The sequence below is a fragment of the Poeciliopsis prolifica genome, unplaced genomic scaffold (genome assembly GCF_027474105.1).
Source record: "Poeciliopsis prolifica strain line A6 unplaced genomic scaffold, Auburn_PproV2 SCAFFOLD010, whole genome shotgun sequence".
NCBI classification, from domain to species: Eukaryota; Metazoa; Chordata; class Actinopteri; order Cyprinodontiformes; family Poeciliidae; genus Poeciliopsis; species Poeciliopsis prolifica.
Window position 1 is genome coordinate 4,627,450 of NW_026562385.1, and position 14,951 is coordinate 4,642,400.

General features: G+C 43.0%; 1 protein-coding gene across 1 annotated transcript; it reads left to right on the forward strand.

Moving 5' to 3' along the window:
- The first annotated feature begins 646 nt into the window (after window positions 1–646).
- Window positions 647–14,582, forward strand: srebf1 (sterol regulatory element binding transcription factor 1). Its single transcript, XM_055035972.1, has 19 exons — window positions 647–978; window positions 2,770–3,330; window positions 5,265–5,440; window positions 5,531–5,671; window positions 5,752–5,970; window positions 6,128–6,242; window positions 6,373–6,530; window positions 6,648–6,864; window positions 6,945–7,129; window positions 7,215–7,476; window positions 7,615–7,781; window positions 7,882–8,050; window positions 8,157–8,265; window positions 8,414–8,523; window positions 9,871–10,003; window positions 10,156–10,321; window positions 10,994–11,209; window positions 12,053–12,164; window positions 13,376–14,582. Exons 1-19 carry the CDS (start codon window positions 876–878, stop codon window positions 13,594–13,596), a joined length of 3,540 nt encoding a protein of 1,179 aa, XP_054891947.1. The 5' UTR covers window positions 647–875; the 3' UTR covers window positions 13,597–14,582.
- The last annotated feature ends 369 nt before the right edge of the window (window positions 14,583–14,951 follow it).

Below are 14,951 nucleotides of genomic sequence, written 5' to 3' on the forward strand. Positions count from 1 at the left end.
ATATGTTTTCGTTTTCACAAAAGTACCTTCGTTTTAATTTAGTGTTGCTACTTCCACTCCAGCATGACAGCAGCACATGATGTAATCGCTCAGATTCAGAGCTGTGACGTCGAATCACCCCACTCCGATCCTCAGCTTCTCATTGGACAATTTCGCTGGTTCTACAGGAGGAGGCGCTGATTCCGGTCAGACAAACTAACTACCGGCAGCGCCCGCCCTCCTCGGATTTTGATTGGTTGTTTCGAGACAGGCCCATAATAAACAAATGCACGCTGCTGCCTTCAATTTTAATAATTTGTTATCATAATTTAAGATGGGAGTAAAAATTACTGAATTGAATATTAGGATTTATATCAGTACGTAAAGCAGTTATGGCTTTGTTGGCGTTTTCAGTTATTTCTTGTCATTAGATTAATAATACGGTCGAGCAGTGTGCCGTGTTTATCACAAATTAATAATCATAACGTCTCTCCTGCTGTCTCATAAAATGATTGAAATGCACTCCACGTTGTTTCATCCGTTTGCTCAGCAATCAAAACAATAATGAGAATCGTGGGAATCTGCTAGAAGCTCGCTGATTGGCTGGCTCACCTGTCAGTCTTCGGAGATGCGTGTGCTCCTCTGTTGGTGCTGAATGAGGCTCAGTTGTTTGAGTCGGTTTGCTAAGTTTCCCAGCGACGATCATGGCGGGTTGGCGTGTATACTTTCGTTGACATATCGGGAAACAGCGCATCCTGGACAAGTTTCAGGTCGACTTGGGATCCGATAGTTTATCAAATGTAGGGACGTAAACGACAAAAGACCCCCCCAGCTTTCTGAGATCAGGTAACACGTCGAGCCGATTCTGTGGTCCATAATATCAGAAGAGAGAGAAGATGAACCGCCTGTCCTTTGACGATCCTTCGCTGGATCTGGATCCGACGCTGTCTCTTAACGACCCAAGCGAAATTGACTCGGCCCTCTTAAACGACATTGATGGTAAGGAGTTGCACTTTTATTTATATGGATAACTGTTAAGTCAGCCATGTTTAAAGAGCTGCAAGAGTAAGCGCTGCGTGGACTTTTCTCTGTTTTTTTTTTTAGTAATGTGTTCTGTGCACTTTGCAACAAACAAACTTCATGACTCCAACAGCTTGTAGTGTGTCTTTAGTAAGACACAGAATTAGCTATTCAGCTCTTGGGTTTTCTAAAAGGCCTCCCTTTGGTTTTATACGTCAAATGAACAGATTTCTGTTGTGAGTGGTTTGTACTACAACTTTAATGTACTATAACAAATGGGTTATTCAGTTGCTAATTTTAGCAAGTGAGGCTAACGTGCTTCTAACGGTTGTGAGTGAGCCCCGCCCCCAGCGTGCCTCGCAGACAGGGGTTACTGCCGTTCATTCCTCCTTCCTGGGTTCAGCTCCTTAAGTTGAAACGAACTAACAAGTTTTTTTTTTTTTTTACTGTTTTCCCTAATACAATGCAATCTGCATTATCACACCCAGTTATGTATTCTATCTTAAAATCCTTGTGGATTATAAAATGTTCCTCAATTTGTGTTATTAAGGAGGGGGGAAACTGCTTTTTTTTTTTTTTTTATCAGTTTTTCTGTTTCCTAAAGATTTTCCCACCGTTCTCCAATGTGTGTTTTATGAGTACAGCCAAAGTGTAACACGATAAACGGCTGTGGGCAAACAGTATTCGGTCGCGCTCTCCTAAATTTGACCGACTGTAACCCTGCGGTGACGCTGCACGGCGGTAACCTCTCGTGGAAACCGAGCATCTCTCCCTCTGCTCGCTGTCTTGGTCTGATCGGCATAGCAAGTCTGAGAGCCGCGCTCTGATTGGTCGAGAGCGATCACCTCATACACAACAGTGGTTTTATACATTCAGGCTTTCAGCGTTGCACAGTAGACACAACATTTACACCCGGGTTGGAAGCGATTATTCTATACTTTATCCAGTCAAATCTCGAAGTGGAAGATCATTTTCAATGTATGCAAAGAACAGGTTATCTTTGTCAAGAGAGATTTTGAGTTTTCAAACTGGTGATACCATGGACATCCAGTGATCACTATGAGCTTTGGTATTGACTATTTATCAATGAAATAACAGTAATTTGGTTTTAAAAAATCTTAATAAATGCAAACAGCTGGATATATCATTTATTATTGCACATTATTATACATTGAATACAAAAATTACTCAAAATAAGGTTGCAAGTCATCCAGGTTCTCCACCACCCCCAGACTGATATACTACCAATTAATTGCATATCATTTAGCAAAGAAAAAAAAAAGGCAAAATTTTCTCAAAATTTCAACCAGTGTAAAAAATCTATTAAAGAAAAACACAAATGGATGAAACATGACACACATAAAATGAAGCGCACATACTTCACTTCAATTTGGCGTTTAAACAGCTTGAGGCAGGAAGCCGTGCGTCCGTCTGGAAGGTTCTGCTTTTGATGTGGTACTGTTTGCCTGGTAGCAACAGTTCCAGGACGTTCCTGTCGAGTGTGTGAGGGGCCACTGGTAATGATCAGGACATGGCTGCCATAGCCACACTGGACCTGATCCAGGACAGAGAGTAGATACGCTCCAGTCGTCTTTTAAACCTCTGATCTGCTGGGCCCTCTTCGCTGCCTTTTCACCTTTTTACCACACTTGCATTTCAATTTTTACCAGATCCCTTTTAGCTCTTAATGAAGTAATTACAAGGTTAATTTCTGGTTTATGGGTAATTCTTAATTTTTTCTGTTTTTTTTTTTTTTTTGTGCTTCTACAGACATGCTTCAGCTCATCAACAATCAGGACATGGAGTTTGGAGGACTCTTTGATCCCACTCCCTTCTCAGGGAGCCCTTCCACCCAAGAGATGAATGTCTTGTCCCAGACCATCACCTCTGCTTCACCTCCTGCCACCACTCCCACACCTTCTTCCACCACCACCACTTCCTCCATCCTGAGCAGCAACCCCCACTTAGACGCCCTGTTGGGCCCGCCTATCAGCCGCAGCTCCTCGGCCCCGGACAAAGCCTTCCAGCCTGCCACTTTCCAGCAGTCTCCCCTGGCTCAGGTACCCAGCTCCGCACAGAGGCAGCAGCAACCGTCGTCTAGCCAGCAGGCTCAGAGCCTCAGACAGCCCCTGGTGGAGCAGCCCCAGCCGAGCGTCAGCCCGCCTGCCGCCGCGCAGGCAGCAGCGTCCCCTCACGGCTCGCCAGGCCCGAGTCCGACGTTCAGCTCCACGGCACAGACAGTCTTCACATCCCCTGCGCCACAGACTGTGTCTCAGCCCCAGGCACAACCTCAGGCCCAGAGCAACTTTCAGAGCCAGAGTAGCTTTAGGGGTAAGTCTTCTGCAGGGTGACGAACGTGCGAAGAGAAAGACGTGTAGCTCGGAAAACTGGAAAATCAGACATTTTCTGTAAGGGAAAAATTGTTCTGATATTATGCAGTGCACTTCCACGATCTTTTTTTTTGTGTGTGTATGTGTCAGTCCATCACAAATTGACGTTCGCAATGTTTTGATTTGCTCTATAGAATTAATTTGAGTTAAAGAAAATAAGTTGTCCCTATGCCACCAGTGTCTCAGCTTATTTGCTGTACAAATCGTTGTGTTAATGGCTCAGAATGACTAGTGTTGTAAAGCTGCTTAATTACATAATAAGCTCTTCCAGTGCTGTCAATTTATCCTTTGCTCATATCCGCTTAATAATTTTTGTTCATTTTAATAATGTTGACATTTGTCGTGTGTCTTCTACTGCAATCATTAATTAGAAGCTGAGGTGTGACAACAAAGAAGCCTTTAGATATTGCCACTAATTTCTGTCTAATAACCCTGGCTAAATAAATGTCGCAAACTATTATCAAAGTTCTGTAGATATAGGTTCAGCAGAGTGCAGTTAGCTACTGTTTAGTGCATTATACATGCATATGCAATAATTAGTTTAGATTACGGTAAGAAGCAACTCTCTGAATCTCTGATTTGAGGAGATATTCTGAGAACCTAACTGGGGTTAGGTTGATGTAGTTCTTTTTTTATTGGATTCAATCCTTTTTTATTACCACATGGCTAAAGACTCTGAAACAGATGTGGTTTGGTGCTTGTAACTGTTATCTCAATTTTACGTGATAAGAGGAGGTATGGATTGACTCACTGAAATATCTAAATAGGTAAAAGGTTATCTTCAGTCTGCACACTTATTAACAAATCGTTTTATGAAATTACAGCCTTAGTTAGAATATTGGCAAACAGGCTGAAAACGGTTTGCTTCTTGTGTTGCTGCATGAAGTCCTTCATCTGTTACTGTTACCTGATAGCAAATGAGCATTTCTGGCTTATGTCTGAATTACTTTCATGGTGCTTTTCTTTCACATTTCGCAATGTCTAGATTTGGGATTTTTGTTGAATCACTTTCTATGTTCATTTGACTTTTGTTAGCCCATCAGAGAAAGTGTTGATGATCGCTAAATAATAAATGCCCATTCTGAGCAAACTCTTCTAATGTTCTCACCTGGTATTCAACTGATATTTTTCCAACTGCTTTCCACCCCAACTAATGACAGAAAAGTTTTAAAGCTGTAGGCGAACCTCTGCTTTCTCCTTGTATATTAGTTTTTAGACCACTTTGATCCAAGACTGCTTCCATTCTTCATGCTTGTTTGCATAATTCTTATGCTAAAAGGGCACATTTTTTAGAAAACTACAACTAAAATCAATTAGTTGTTTGCTGGGAGATGGTGTTACTCAGAGATGTGTTGTCTATAACTCTGTAGAATCCTTTGAAAAGTAGCTTAAGGTGCTTTTTTTATTATTTAGACAAGCTTTTAGTTATTATTTATTGTTTTTGTCAGCTGTTTCAGCTTGTTTTTCTTCAACTCTTTACAGCACTTTGTGCTTTTTGTCTGTGAAAGGTGGCATAATAAGTAGTTTACTCATTTGCCACCTTTCTTTAAGCGAAATGAAAGAGGTTTCTTAAAGAATTGATAAGATACACACCGATAACAAAAGATTACGATAAATACTTTGTAGTAGGCATAAAGACATAAAAGTTTTAGAATTTGAATAGCTTCCATCCAACTGATTCTCTTTTTCACAAAACCTTGGCCACCTCTAGACTTTGCTTGATTACTAGTGCTGATATGCCACATTTGCAGCAGTTCAGTTGCAATAAAAAATACAGCAAACACCCATATTAATTCATCTGAAAAAAAAAGTATTAAAGAGATATTTTATTGAGTTTAATCTGCTTGGTTTAACGGCGCTGTCCATGTTTTTCAGCCGTCAGCCCCAACAGCGCGAGCTCTCCTGCCACCAGCTTATCGACCTCGCCTCCAAGCGTCCAGCCAGTGACCATTCAGACCCATCTTCAAGGCCTGACCACTGCCTCCCCCCTCCTAGCCTCCTCAGCTAGCCCTCCAGCACAGACTATCACAACCCAAGTACAACAAGTACCTGTAAGTGTGTGAGGCTTCTCCTTGATTGCTCCTGGACTGGATAAAAGATGCCTTATTTATGGGTCTTTGGCCTGTGTGTGTTTGCATCAGGTGCTGCTGCAGCCCCAATTCATAAAGGCTGAATCCGTGCTGCTCACCACGTTAAAGCCCGACCCTTGTATGGTCACAACCATGGCCTCTCCTACGTCTATAGCGACCACAACCAGCCAAGTACAGAGCACATCCCTGCAGGTAGCAGAAGAGGCCAGATGCCAATGTATATTGTAAATTTTACATTCGAGAAAACTTTTCTGATTCCTATCCGTCTGTAGGCTTTTATGAATGGGGGTGCCATCCTGACCACCGTGCCTGTGATGGTGGATGCGGAAAAGCTTCCCATCAACCGCATCGCCATCGCCGGCAAGCCTTCGGGCCAGCCGCACAAGGGGGAGAAGCGCACCGCTCACAACGCCATCGAGAAGCGCTATCGTTCCTCCATCAACGATAAAATAGTGGAGCTGAAAGATATTGTCGCTGGCACTGAAGCCAAGGTTGGAAACTATTTATTCTATGCTCTACTATTCTATGCTGCATTGCTATTTCACTGTAATAAAAGCAGAGGATTTGCTTGATGTTCTTGGTTCTGGTCATAATGTAATGGCTAACTGGTGTAGTTGCTGTGTTTAATCTTTATTACTGCAACGTCAGCTGAACAAGTCAGCTGTCCTCAGGAAAGCCATCGACTACATCCGCTACCTGCAGCAGACGAACCAGATGCTCAAACAGGAGAACATGGCTTTGAAAATGGCAGCTCAGAAGAACAGTGAGCATTTGAACTCTCATCCTGTCTGTGTTCTTCTGCGCCTGTTAAGCCGGGCTAAAGCCCTCTGAGCTGTTGGTCGACACGCTGACTGTTCTTGGTTTTTGTGATTTCTTTCTCCTGCCTTTCAAAGAGTCTCTAAAAGACCTGGTTGCCATGGAGGTGGACACTCAGGCAGAAGTGAAGAACGAGCTGCCCACTCCGCCTGCCTCTGACGTCGGCTCCCCAACCTCGTTCTCGCACTGTAGCAGTGACTCGGAGCCCGACAGTCCCATGGGAGAGGACACAAAGGTGTGTGGCGAACATTTAATTTGTCAGGCAGCGGTTTTGAAAGTTGCGAGACAATAAAAAATATTTTTAGGTTAAATTTACACTAATTGTCTTTTTCTGGATCTTCCTTTGCTGCAGTCCCATTTAGGCTTGATCGACCAATCTGCAGCAGGTGGTGTGGTCGGAGGCATGCTAGACCGCTCCCGCATGGCGTTGTGCGCCTTTACCTTCCTCTTCCTCTCCCTCAACCCACTGGCTGCTTTGCTCTGCTCATCCGGCAGCAGCTCTGCAGGAAACGCTGCCGACATCACTCCCCATCACGCAGGAAGAAGCGTCTTGGGTGTAGATATTCCAGGTAAACCTGCTGGTTTGTTGTAGCAGTTGTCTACCGGAGTTATTTTTGCTCATTACTGAGTGTATTCATTCTGTCCGTAGCTGAGTCTTGGGGCTGGATGGATTGGATGCTCCCCACCATATTGGTGTGGCTGCTGAACGGTATTCTGGTGTCAGGAGTTCTGATCCGATTGTTGGTTTACGGCGAGCCCGTGACCCGTCCACATTCAGGGTCATCTGTGCTGTTCTGGAGACACCGCAAACAGGCCGACCTGGACCTGGCCAGAGTAAGATGGTCTGGTTTTTAATCAGCCTTTTAAATAACGATTCATCCATGCCTTACATTAGCTTTTCTGTCTTCTTTCCCTTCAGGGGGATTTTGCTCAGGCCAGTCATAACTTGCGAACCTGTCTGAAGGCACTCGGTCGCCCCCTCCCCACCTCCCAGTTGGACCTGGCCTGCGCAGTGCTCTGGTCCCTGCTGAGGTTCTGCCTTCAGCGCCTCTGGGTCGGCCGCTGGCTTGCCGCAAGGGCTGGAGGTCTGCGCAGCGATCGCCCCCTGCAGGAGGATGCATGTAAAAGCAGCCGTGATGCTGCCTTGGTTTATCACCGTCTGCACCAGCTTCACATGACAGGTAGATTTAACGCCACAACTTAGCTTATGTTAATCAGATTTGACTTCTTAAAACAAAATTTTTGATCTACCCTAATATCATCTGCAATAATAGGAAAAAATGTGGAGGTCCTGAACCTTTTTTTGTGTGTTTGTGCAGGGAAGCTGAACGGCAGCCACCTGTCAGCAGTTCACATGGCTTTAAGTGCGGTGAACCTGGCAGAATGTGCTGGCTCATGCCTGCCTGTAGCTAGCCTGGCTGAGGTCTACGTCTCTGCAGCGCTACGAGTCAAAGCCAGCCTGCCAAGGATCCTACATTTTACCTCTGTGAGTCGTCATTTCCAAGCTTATATTAATCAGTCAAAGCCTTCAGTGACTGAAATCAAGCGAACCTCGCCGAACCAAGCTCCGTCTTCTCTCCCGACAGCGTGTGTTCCTGAGCAGCGCCCGCCAGGCGTGCCTGTCGTCCAGCGGCTGCGTGCCTCCGGCCATGCAGTGGCTCTGTCACCCACTCGGCCACCGCTTCTTCGTGGACGGGGACTGGGCCATCCGCAGCACGCCGAAAGAAAGCATCTACAGCCAGGCTGGAAACACTGGTAGGCCGCAAGTTACCTAATGTCGCCTAATTCAGTCCATTGAATTGTCTGCCACTTCCCCTGAAAACTATGCTAAAATAATGTCAATGGCTTGGCGTTCCTACAGTGGACCCTCTGGCCCAGGTGACTCAGGCTTTCAGAGAACACCTCCTCGAAAAGGCTCTTTACTGTGTTGCCCAGCCGCACGGAGAGAAGAGTCCCAACCAGGCTGACGGGTGAGAAAACACCGGGGGCTTTTAAACATTTCTGTGTTTTTCACCAGTAGTCTTTTTTTTTTTTTCTAGTTTACGTATTCTGAAAATGTTCCTAATAAATGAGAATGTTGGAGCACTTGTTGACCTTTTGACTGGTCTCTGCTATCAGGGAGTACGCCGATGCCTTGGAGTACCTCCAGCTGTTGATTAGTGCGTCTGATGCCGCCGGTGCAAAGTCCCAATCCTTTGCAATCGGCTCCAACATGGCTACTGTGACTGGTAGGTTAAAAGGAATTAGAATATTAAAAGTTTGATTAAAACGTTTTTGGAAATAATGTTGATTGTGACAACTTTCTGTTTTTGTTTTCTGTAAATGATGATGATTATCATAGTTAATTATTAATTTATAATATTCACACTTTAAAAAAAAAGAATACAAAATGATTGTCAATTTGATGAAATTAATAGTATTAATAATAATGAAAAACTGCCTCTTTATAAATAATAATAACCCTATTGAATTAAATATTTAAAATCTGTAAATAAAACACGCCTTTGGAAATAGTAATGCTGTAATTATATAATATATGATTGTACAATAAAAATATAACAACCAAGTAACTGAACCTGTTTTAATGTTGAGCAGACAATGCATGAAATACAGTAATAATTATTACAACAAGCATTATTATTATTTTATTTTATAACAGTGTCATAATTCCTTGCAACTGCACAGTATTTATTCATGTTACAGTCTTGTACAGTAGATTATGCTGATGTTATTATTGAGCTAGTTTTTTTTTTTTAATTTAATGTGTTTCTAACACTTTTAGAACTTTTTTTGAGAACCTTTATATCCAGGTTCCTCTTTGCGGGAGAGTAAAGGCTGATTCTATTCCATTCTGCAATAATTCAAGCAATTGATAAATCAGAATTACAAATTGTAACATTCCTGGAAAGTCACGTCAGAAAAATGGCTTTTAGTTGTACTCCTTAGTGCATTGCTTCATTTTGCCTTTACATGCTGTGTCATTACCTGGGCGTTTTTTCTAAGTCAAATAATCAATTGACAAAGTCCATTTATACTCTTGAGAAATCACGTAGTCTGATTTCCACTTGACTTCACCCCCGCAGCACATCCTTTTGTCTCTGCTGATCTAAGCTTAAAAAAAAAGAAAAGAAATTTAAGAAAAAGGAACCTGGTAAAATGAAGGCTTGTCGGATTGCTTCATTTATCTTCAGCACTGTCAAATCTGTGATCACCTTGAAAGAAGGAAGGGAAGCGAGGCTGTGCCGGGGTTTTTAATCGGAAACTTTTTCTTGGCAGAGCTTCAGGATGCTCTTGGTGTTTTAAAATGTGCTTGTGGAGGTTGCATGGCTGTGCAGCAGAATATATTACCCTCCTTAAAAGATTTCGCTGTGCGTGCAAGGTGGGACTCTACCAGAGAGAATGATTCAGGACCCAGACTGTAGGCAGCAGCTGTCTTTGTGTATTGTGATGCATGTTAAATGTGGAAAAAAAGAGCCAGTAGGGGATTCGAATATTTGCATAATTGCCTGTCTATGGGAGGGTGTCTCATTTTTATTTATTTTTTAACTTGTTTTATATTTTCCTCCAATCACCAGGCTGTGATCCCCACTCTAAGTGGTGGTCCTCGGTTGCCATAGTCATCATCAATTGGCTTCAAGGAGATGATGCTGCAGCAGAGAGGCTGTATCCAACCGTGGAGCACCTGCCCCGCAGCCTGCAGAACGCAGAGTAAGTTCTGTGTCCGATTTGAAAGAATTTTATGGAACTTTGACCTTCTTTTACTGCTCCACACACGCAAACACGCACGCACATGATCACCGTTACACACTTGCACTGCTTTGACCTGTGTCCTTTGTCTGATTTGCCACTGGTTCTGGCAGGAGTCTTCTGCCCAAAGCGTGCCTCAACACATTCAGGGCAGTCAGAGCTCTGCTGTCCAAGCCAGAAAACTGCCAGCTGAGTCTGAGCCACACTGACAAGGCCAGCACCCTGCTCCGAGACAGCCTCAACCTGGGACCGCACTGCCACAGCTCCAGCTTAGACAAGGTACGCACATGCTGGAGACGAGCTGATTTATCTTTTAAAAGCCTATAGTGGAATACAAAAAAAAAAAAAAAACAACAGAAGAAAAAAAATACTTTTAGGATATTATTGCACACAAAGCCATAGGATTTTTACCTGGCCCCTATCTCCAGATTCCCCCCTACAGTAGTTCCTTGGTTCCTCTTTGGGGCGCTGAGGTGGCCCTCCCTGTGGTTTCTACCAGATGGTGATTCTGGTGGATTGGCAGCTCAAAATGAGTGTGTGTGTGTGTGTGTGTGTGTGTGTGTGTGGGGGTGTGTGTGTGTGTGTGGGTGTGTGTGTGTGTGTGTGTGTGTATGTCTATGGCCAGAGCTGCAGTGCATTGTAGTTGCATTGCATGTGTGTCTCCTAAGAGTGCAATGTACCTGCAGTGCAACACAGAGCTGGACCAAGAGCAGCTGAACACACAATCACACACTCACACAGGATGGAGGAGAAGGGAGGGTTTGTTTCTGCTTCATAAAGTTTCTGTAGGTTTTACTTTCAGTCTGCATGTGGAAGGTAAAAACAACCATTAAATTTATTAAATATTTTAGGCAACACATTTTCGTGACCCGGTCAATCTCTCATCATTTCCATGACGCAAAAGCGCGTCCTATTTGCATACTTCTACCAATCCGGTCCATATTTCTTTAGGTCGTCGAGTTAATGGTGTGCGACCTCCTGCTGGTTTTGAGGACCAACATCTGGCGCTTGCAGCAGCAAGGAACGAGTCCTACGGGGTCCGGCTTGGTGGGCTCCAGCGGTCCTGCCGGCCTTCATCAGGCGTCGCCACCAGAACTTCAGGGCTTCCAGCAAGACCTCTGCTCCCTGCGCAAGCTGGCACACAGCTTCCGACCTGCAATGCGAAGAGTATGTGCCATTTTTACCCATGTGTTTTCAGGTGGTTGACAAACTGCTTTAACAAATCGATTGCTATGTGACCAGTGGTAAAGATGAGCCAGTCAAAAAGGCAGATTTTTGGGTTTAGTGAACCATTTCACGGTTGGTTTGGATCAAAAGTCTGCTGAAACTCTGCTAAAGATTTAATCATTTTAACATGGTCATTCCTTTGGAAGAGAAACTGGCCCACGGCATCACAGATCCTCCACCGTGCTTATCAGTGTGTTTAAGGTGCTTTTCTACATATTTATCCTTTGTTTCACATTAATCCCACCTGAGCTTAGTGCCCCCACAGCTCAGCAAACTCCCACACTAGGCAATCTATTTAACTTTAAAATCCTTTTAAATTTTGTAAGAATTTTGTTTGCCTTTCTGCCTAAATATACTCAAATTGAAAGTTGGATTTTTCAGATTTCTTATCCCATAAAGAGCTTCTATAAGAACACATAAATATGCTTTGTGTCGTAATGAATCGCTAGAGATAGTGAGCACATTGTCGCTTCCTTTAAACACAAACTTGTCCAATTTTAAACCCCTGTATTTAAATCGGTAACACAAACCAAAGCAGCTCTGACTGAAGCTGCTCGTTTACAAGGAGTCTGTGGAGCAATTCTCAGTAAAAAAGAAAGTACAATTCTACTCACTTCCACTTATAACACGCGCACACACACATTGCCTTAGGCAAGTGTGTGGCAGCATTGTTCATCGAGAGTCTCTCTGAGGTAGAGCTGAGCATTAGGTGTGAGTCATTGTCTCTCGCTCTTGTTCCTCCCGTTTGGCTCTGATCTCTCTCTGCCCTCTGCTTCTCTCCAGTTGTTCCTTCACGAAGCTACTGCCAGGCTGATGGCGGGGGCCAGTCCCACCAGAACCCATCAGCTGCTGGACCGCTCACTGCGGCGCCGAGCAACACCCGGAGCCAAGACAGGTGCGTTCGTGTCAATGGAGAGGCTTCGGTGGGTTTTTGGGTGTCATCTGACCCGTGCAAGTAATCGGGACGCGTTTGGCGAGACGAATGTTTTATGGTCAGAGAATCTGCAGTGTGAGGGTTGGCTCGGTCTGTTGTTTTGTCTGATAAAAAAAAAAACAATAGGAAAAAGTTTTTTTTGAGAGACCTCTCGAAGGGGCCGAATGCAAATATATGTCAGACTCAGGGTGCTTGAAATCCTTGAAAATGCTTGAATTTTATTTTGGTGTTTTCAAGGTTTGGAAAGTCCTTGAAGTGCTTGACATAAACCTGATAGTTTTGCAATAAAGTTCAATCTAATAGTTGATTAAAAGCCTACATGTGGAAACTGTTGTCTACAGCTGAGACCAGATATTTTCATACACATAATAAAAGACAGATTCATTTCTTCTGACTGTCTGAAGTTGAATCACATGAAACATTTCATGTTTTAGGTCAGTTAGAGTTACCAAAGTTATTTGAATTTACTGAACGCCAGAAAACTGAAAGAGAACACTTTTTTTGTGAATTTCTTTGTATTTTCTTTATTGACCTCTGGTCCTAATTTGAGCGGAAAGGTTGTTTAGCTTCACATTACTTTTGTTTGGCTTGTTTCATAGTAATCAACATTTATTATTTCCAATGGCTCAACAAGTTATTGGTTGTATTATTTTATAATTCAGCAAAATTATTCAAATTGGGGGATTTTTAATTTTTTTTGTTAAATTAGAATTTTGTTCTTAGATGTGTTAGGTGTTCAGGTTGTGTGTGTGTATGTGAGACATTTCAAAACATAAGATTTTGTTATATTTTACGTCACCTTTTCCCTGCTGTAGAATGTAGAATACCATAATAAAAAATATTAATAACAGTAATAAATTATGTCATACATTGATTAATTAAAACAGTTTTTTAGTTAAATTGTATTGCTTTTATCTCCTAACGTAGTGTCAGAAAAGTTTGAAAATTTCCCTCTAAAATGCTTGAAAAGTCCTTGAATTTCACTGCGAGCTAAGTGAACGCACCCACTTAACATTTATATTTACTACTATTTGCGTGACAGAAATCACAATAAAATATATCAATGTCACGGTAGTTGTTGGAAAAAATAAAAAATAAATAAAAGCACACATAATCCAGATAGTTGACCGGAGCTCCATCGCTCACCAGATGTTTGGTTTCTCTGTGTGCAGAGGAGTGCGAGGCGCGGCCCGGCCAGCGGGAGCAGGCCGAGGCTGTGATGCTGGCCTGCCGCTACCTTCCTCCCTCGTTCCTGTCGGCCCCGGGCCAGAGGGTGGGCATGCTGGCCGACGCGGCCCGCACCCTGGAGAAGCTCGGCGACAAGAGGACGCTCCACGACTGCCAGCAGATGATCATAAAGCTGGGCAGCGGCACCACCGTCACCAGCAGCTAGAGCGAGGGAGAGGTGGGGCGAGGGAGACTGGCATGGACACTGTGTACTAAAACACTTCCTGTATACAAACGCGCGCAGGAGCAGGTGGACAAAAGACCTGCTTCCGTAGAAACCTTCTAGTCTCTATTGAAACTCACAGGTTGCTCCTCCTGCCTACCCGGCCTCACATCTTAAGGCACTTTTAGAGTTTACGCACTCTGCTTCTTTTTTAATTTATGAAGTAATGTGAAAAAAAAAGAGAAAAAACACAAAGCAAAATTTTTTCCTATCAGGCCAAACTCCCTTGTCAGAATTGATTGCAGTGTCCCTCTCTGACCACAGTGAGGAGCCACCACTTCCCGGAGGTGGGAGCGGAGATGTTTACCGTGTCGCCCCTCCCTGTCTCCTCCCAACCGTCTGGCAGATCCGCGCCTTTTCTCCCCAAGTCGGACGGCCTGGCGTGTGGAGATCTCCCTGTCTCTTTTGTTTGTGGGGGGGAAAATTATTGAGTGAAAGGTAACCAAACTCAATGGTTTGATCGTGGACATGCGCGCTGAAAAGCAAATCCACATACTGTAAAGGTTTGAGGTCATCATCTGGCTCAATCCCCCTCAGTGTCTTGTCTGCATTAGGCCTGTGAGGCTGCTCTCAATGAAAAACAATAACAATAAGGCTTTATGAAATTATTTTCATATGTATTGTGTATTTGTTTTTTGCTGTGTACGTATTTTACACCATATTTATAATCTGGAGGAACTTTGATGAGGCGTTTTCTTTTTTTTTTTTTTTCTTCATACACAGAGTGGTAATTGCTCTTTTGCTCCCCCTGGATTCATCTGGAGTATTCTTAGACCAGGTTTAGTCGAGTCAGAACTGCACTGCACAGATCTGAGCTGGTCGACTCTTTAGGTCTTGGACGTTTGTAAACGTATGAAATCAAAAACAGTTTTCTATGACATAGCTTTGACATTTCTGAAGATCATTTGTGGCCCTAAAAAAAGTTATTTTTATATATATATATATATATATATATATATATATATATATATATATATATATATATATATATATATATCCATTTGTAACACTATCATACAAGAAAATATCATTTCCTCATATTTTAGATGGACCACGTCATTTTCTGATGATTTGTTTTTTAAAGATTGTAAAAAGTTTCAACAAAATGTTTGCAATATAACAGTATGTTTATGTAGTTGGTCATGTGAAATCTGAAAACTGAGGTGAAAGCTTGTGTAGCAACCTTGTTGGACGGTATTGTCTTATAACTGACATTTGTTTTGTTTTTTTTCTTCCTTCTCTTATATTATTTCATCTTTACATGTAAATATTAAATAATTTTTTTAAAGAAAACTTAC

Bases quoted from the DNA above. Each gene is read 5' to 3' on its own strand.
- srebf1 (XM_055035972.1), top strand. From the start codon at position 876: ATGAACCGCCTGTCCTTTGACGATCCTTCGCTGGATCTGGATCCGACG. The intron at 6,865-6,944 runs GTAAACCTGCTG...TTCTGTCCGTAG, and splicing joins CTTGGGTGTAGATATTCCAG to CTGAGTCTTGGGGCTGGATG. The intron at 7,477-7,614 runs GTAGATTTAACG...GTGTTTGTGCAG, and splicing joins GCACCAGCTTCACATGACAG to GGAAGCTGAACGGCAGCCAC.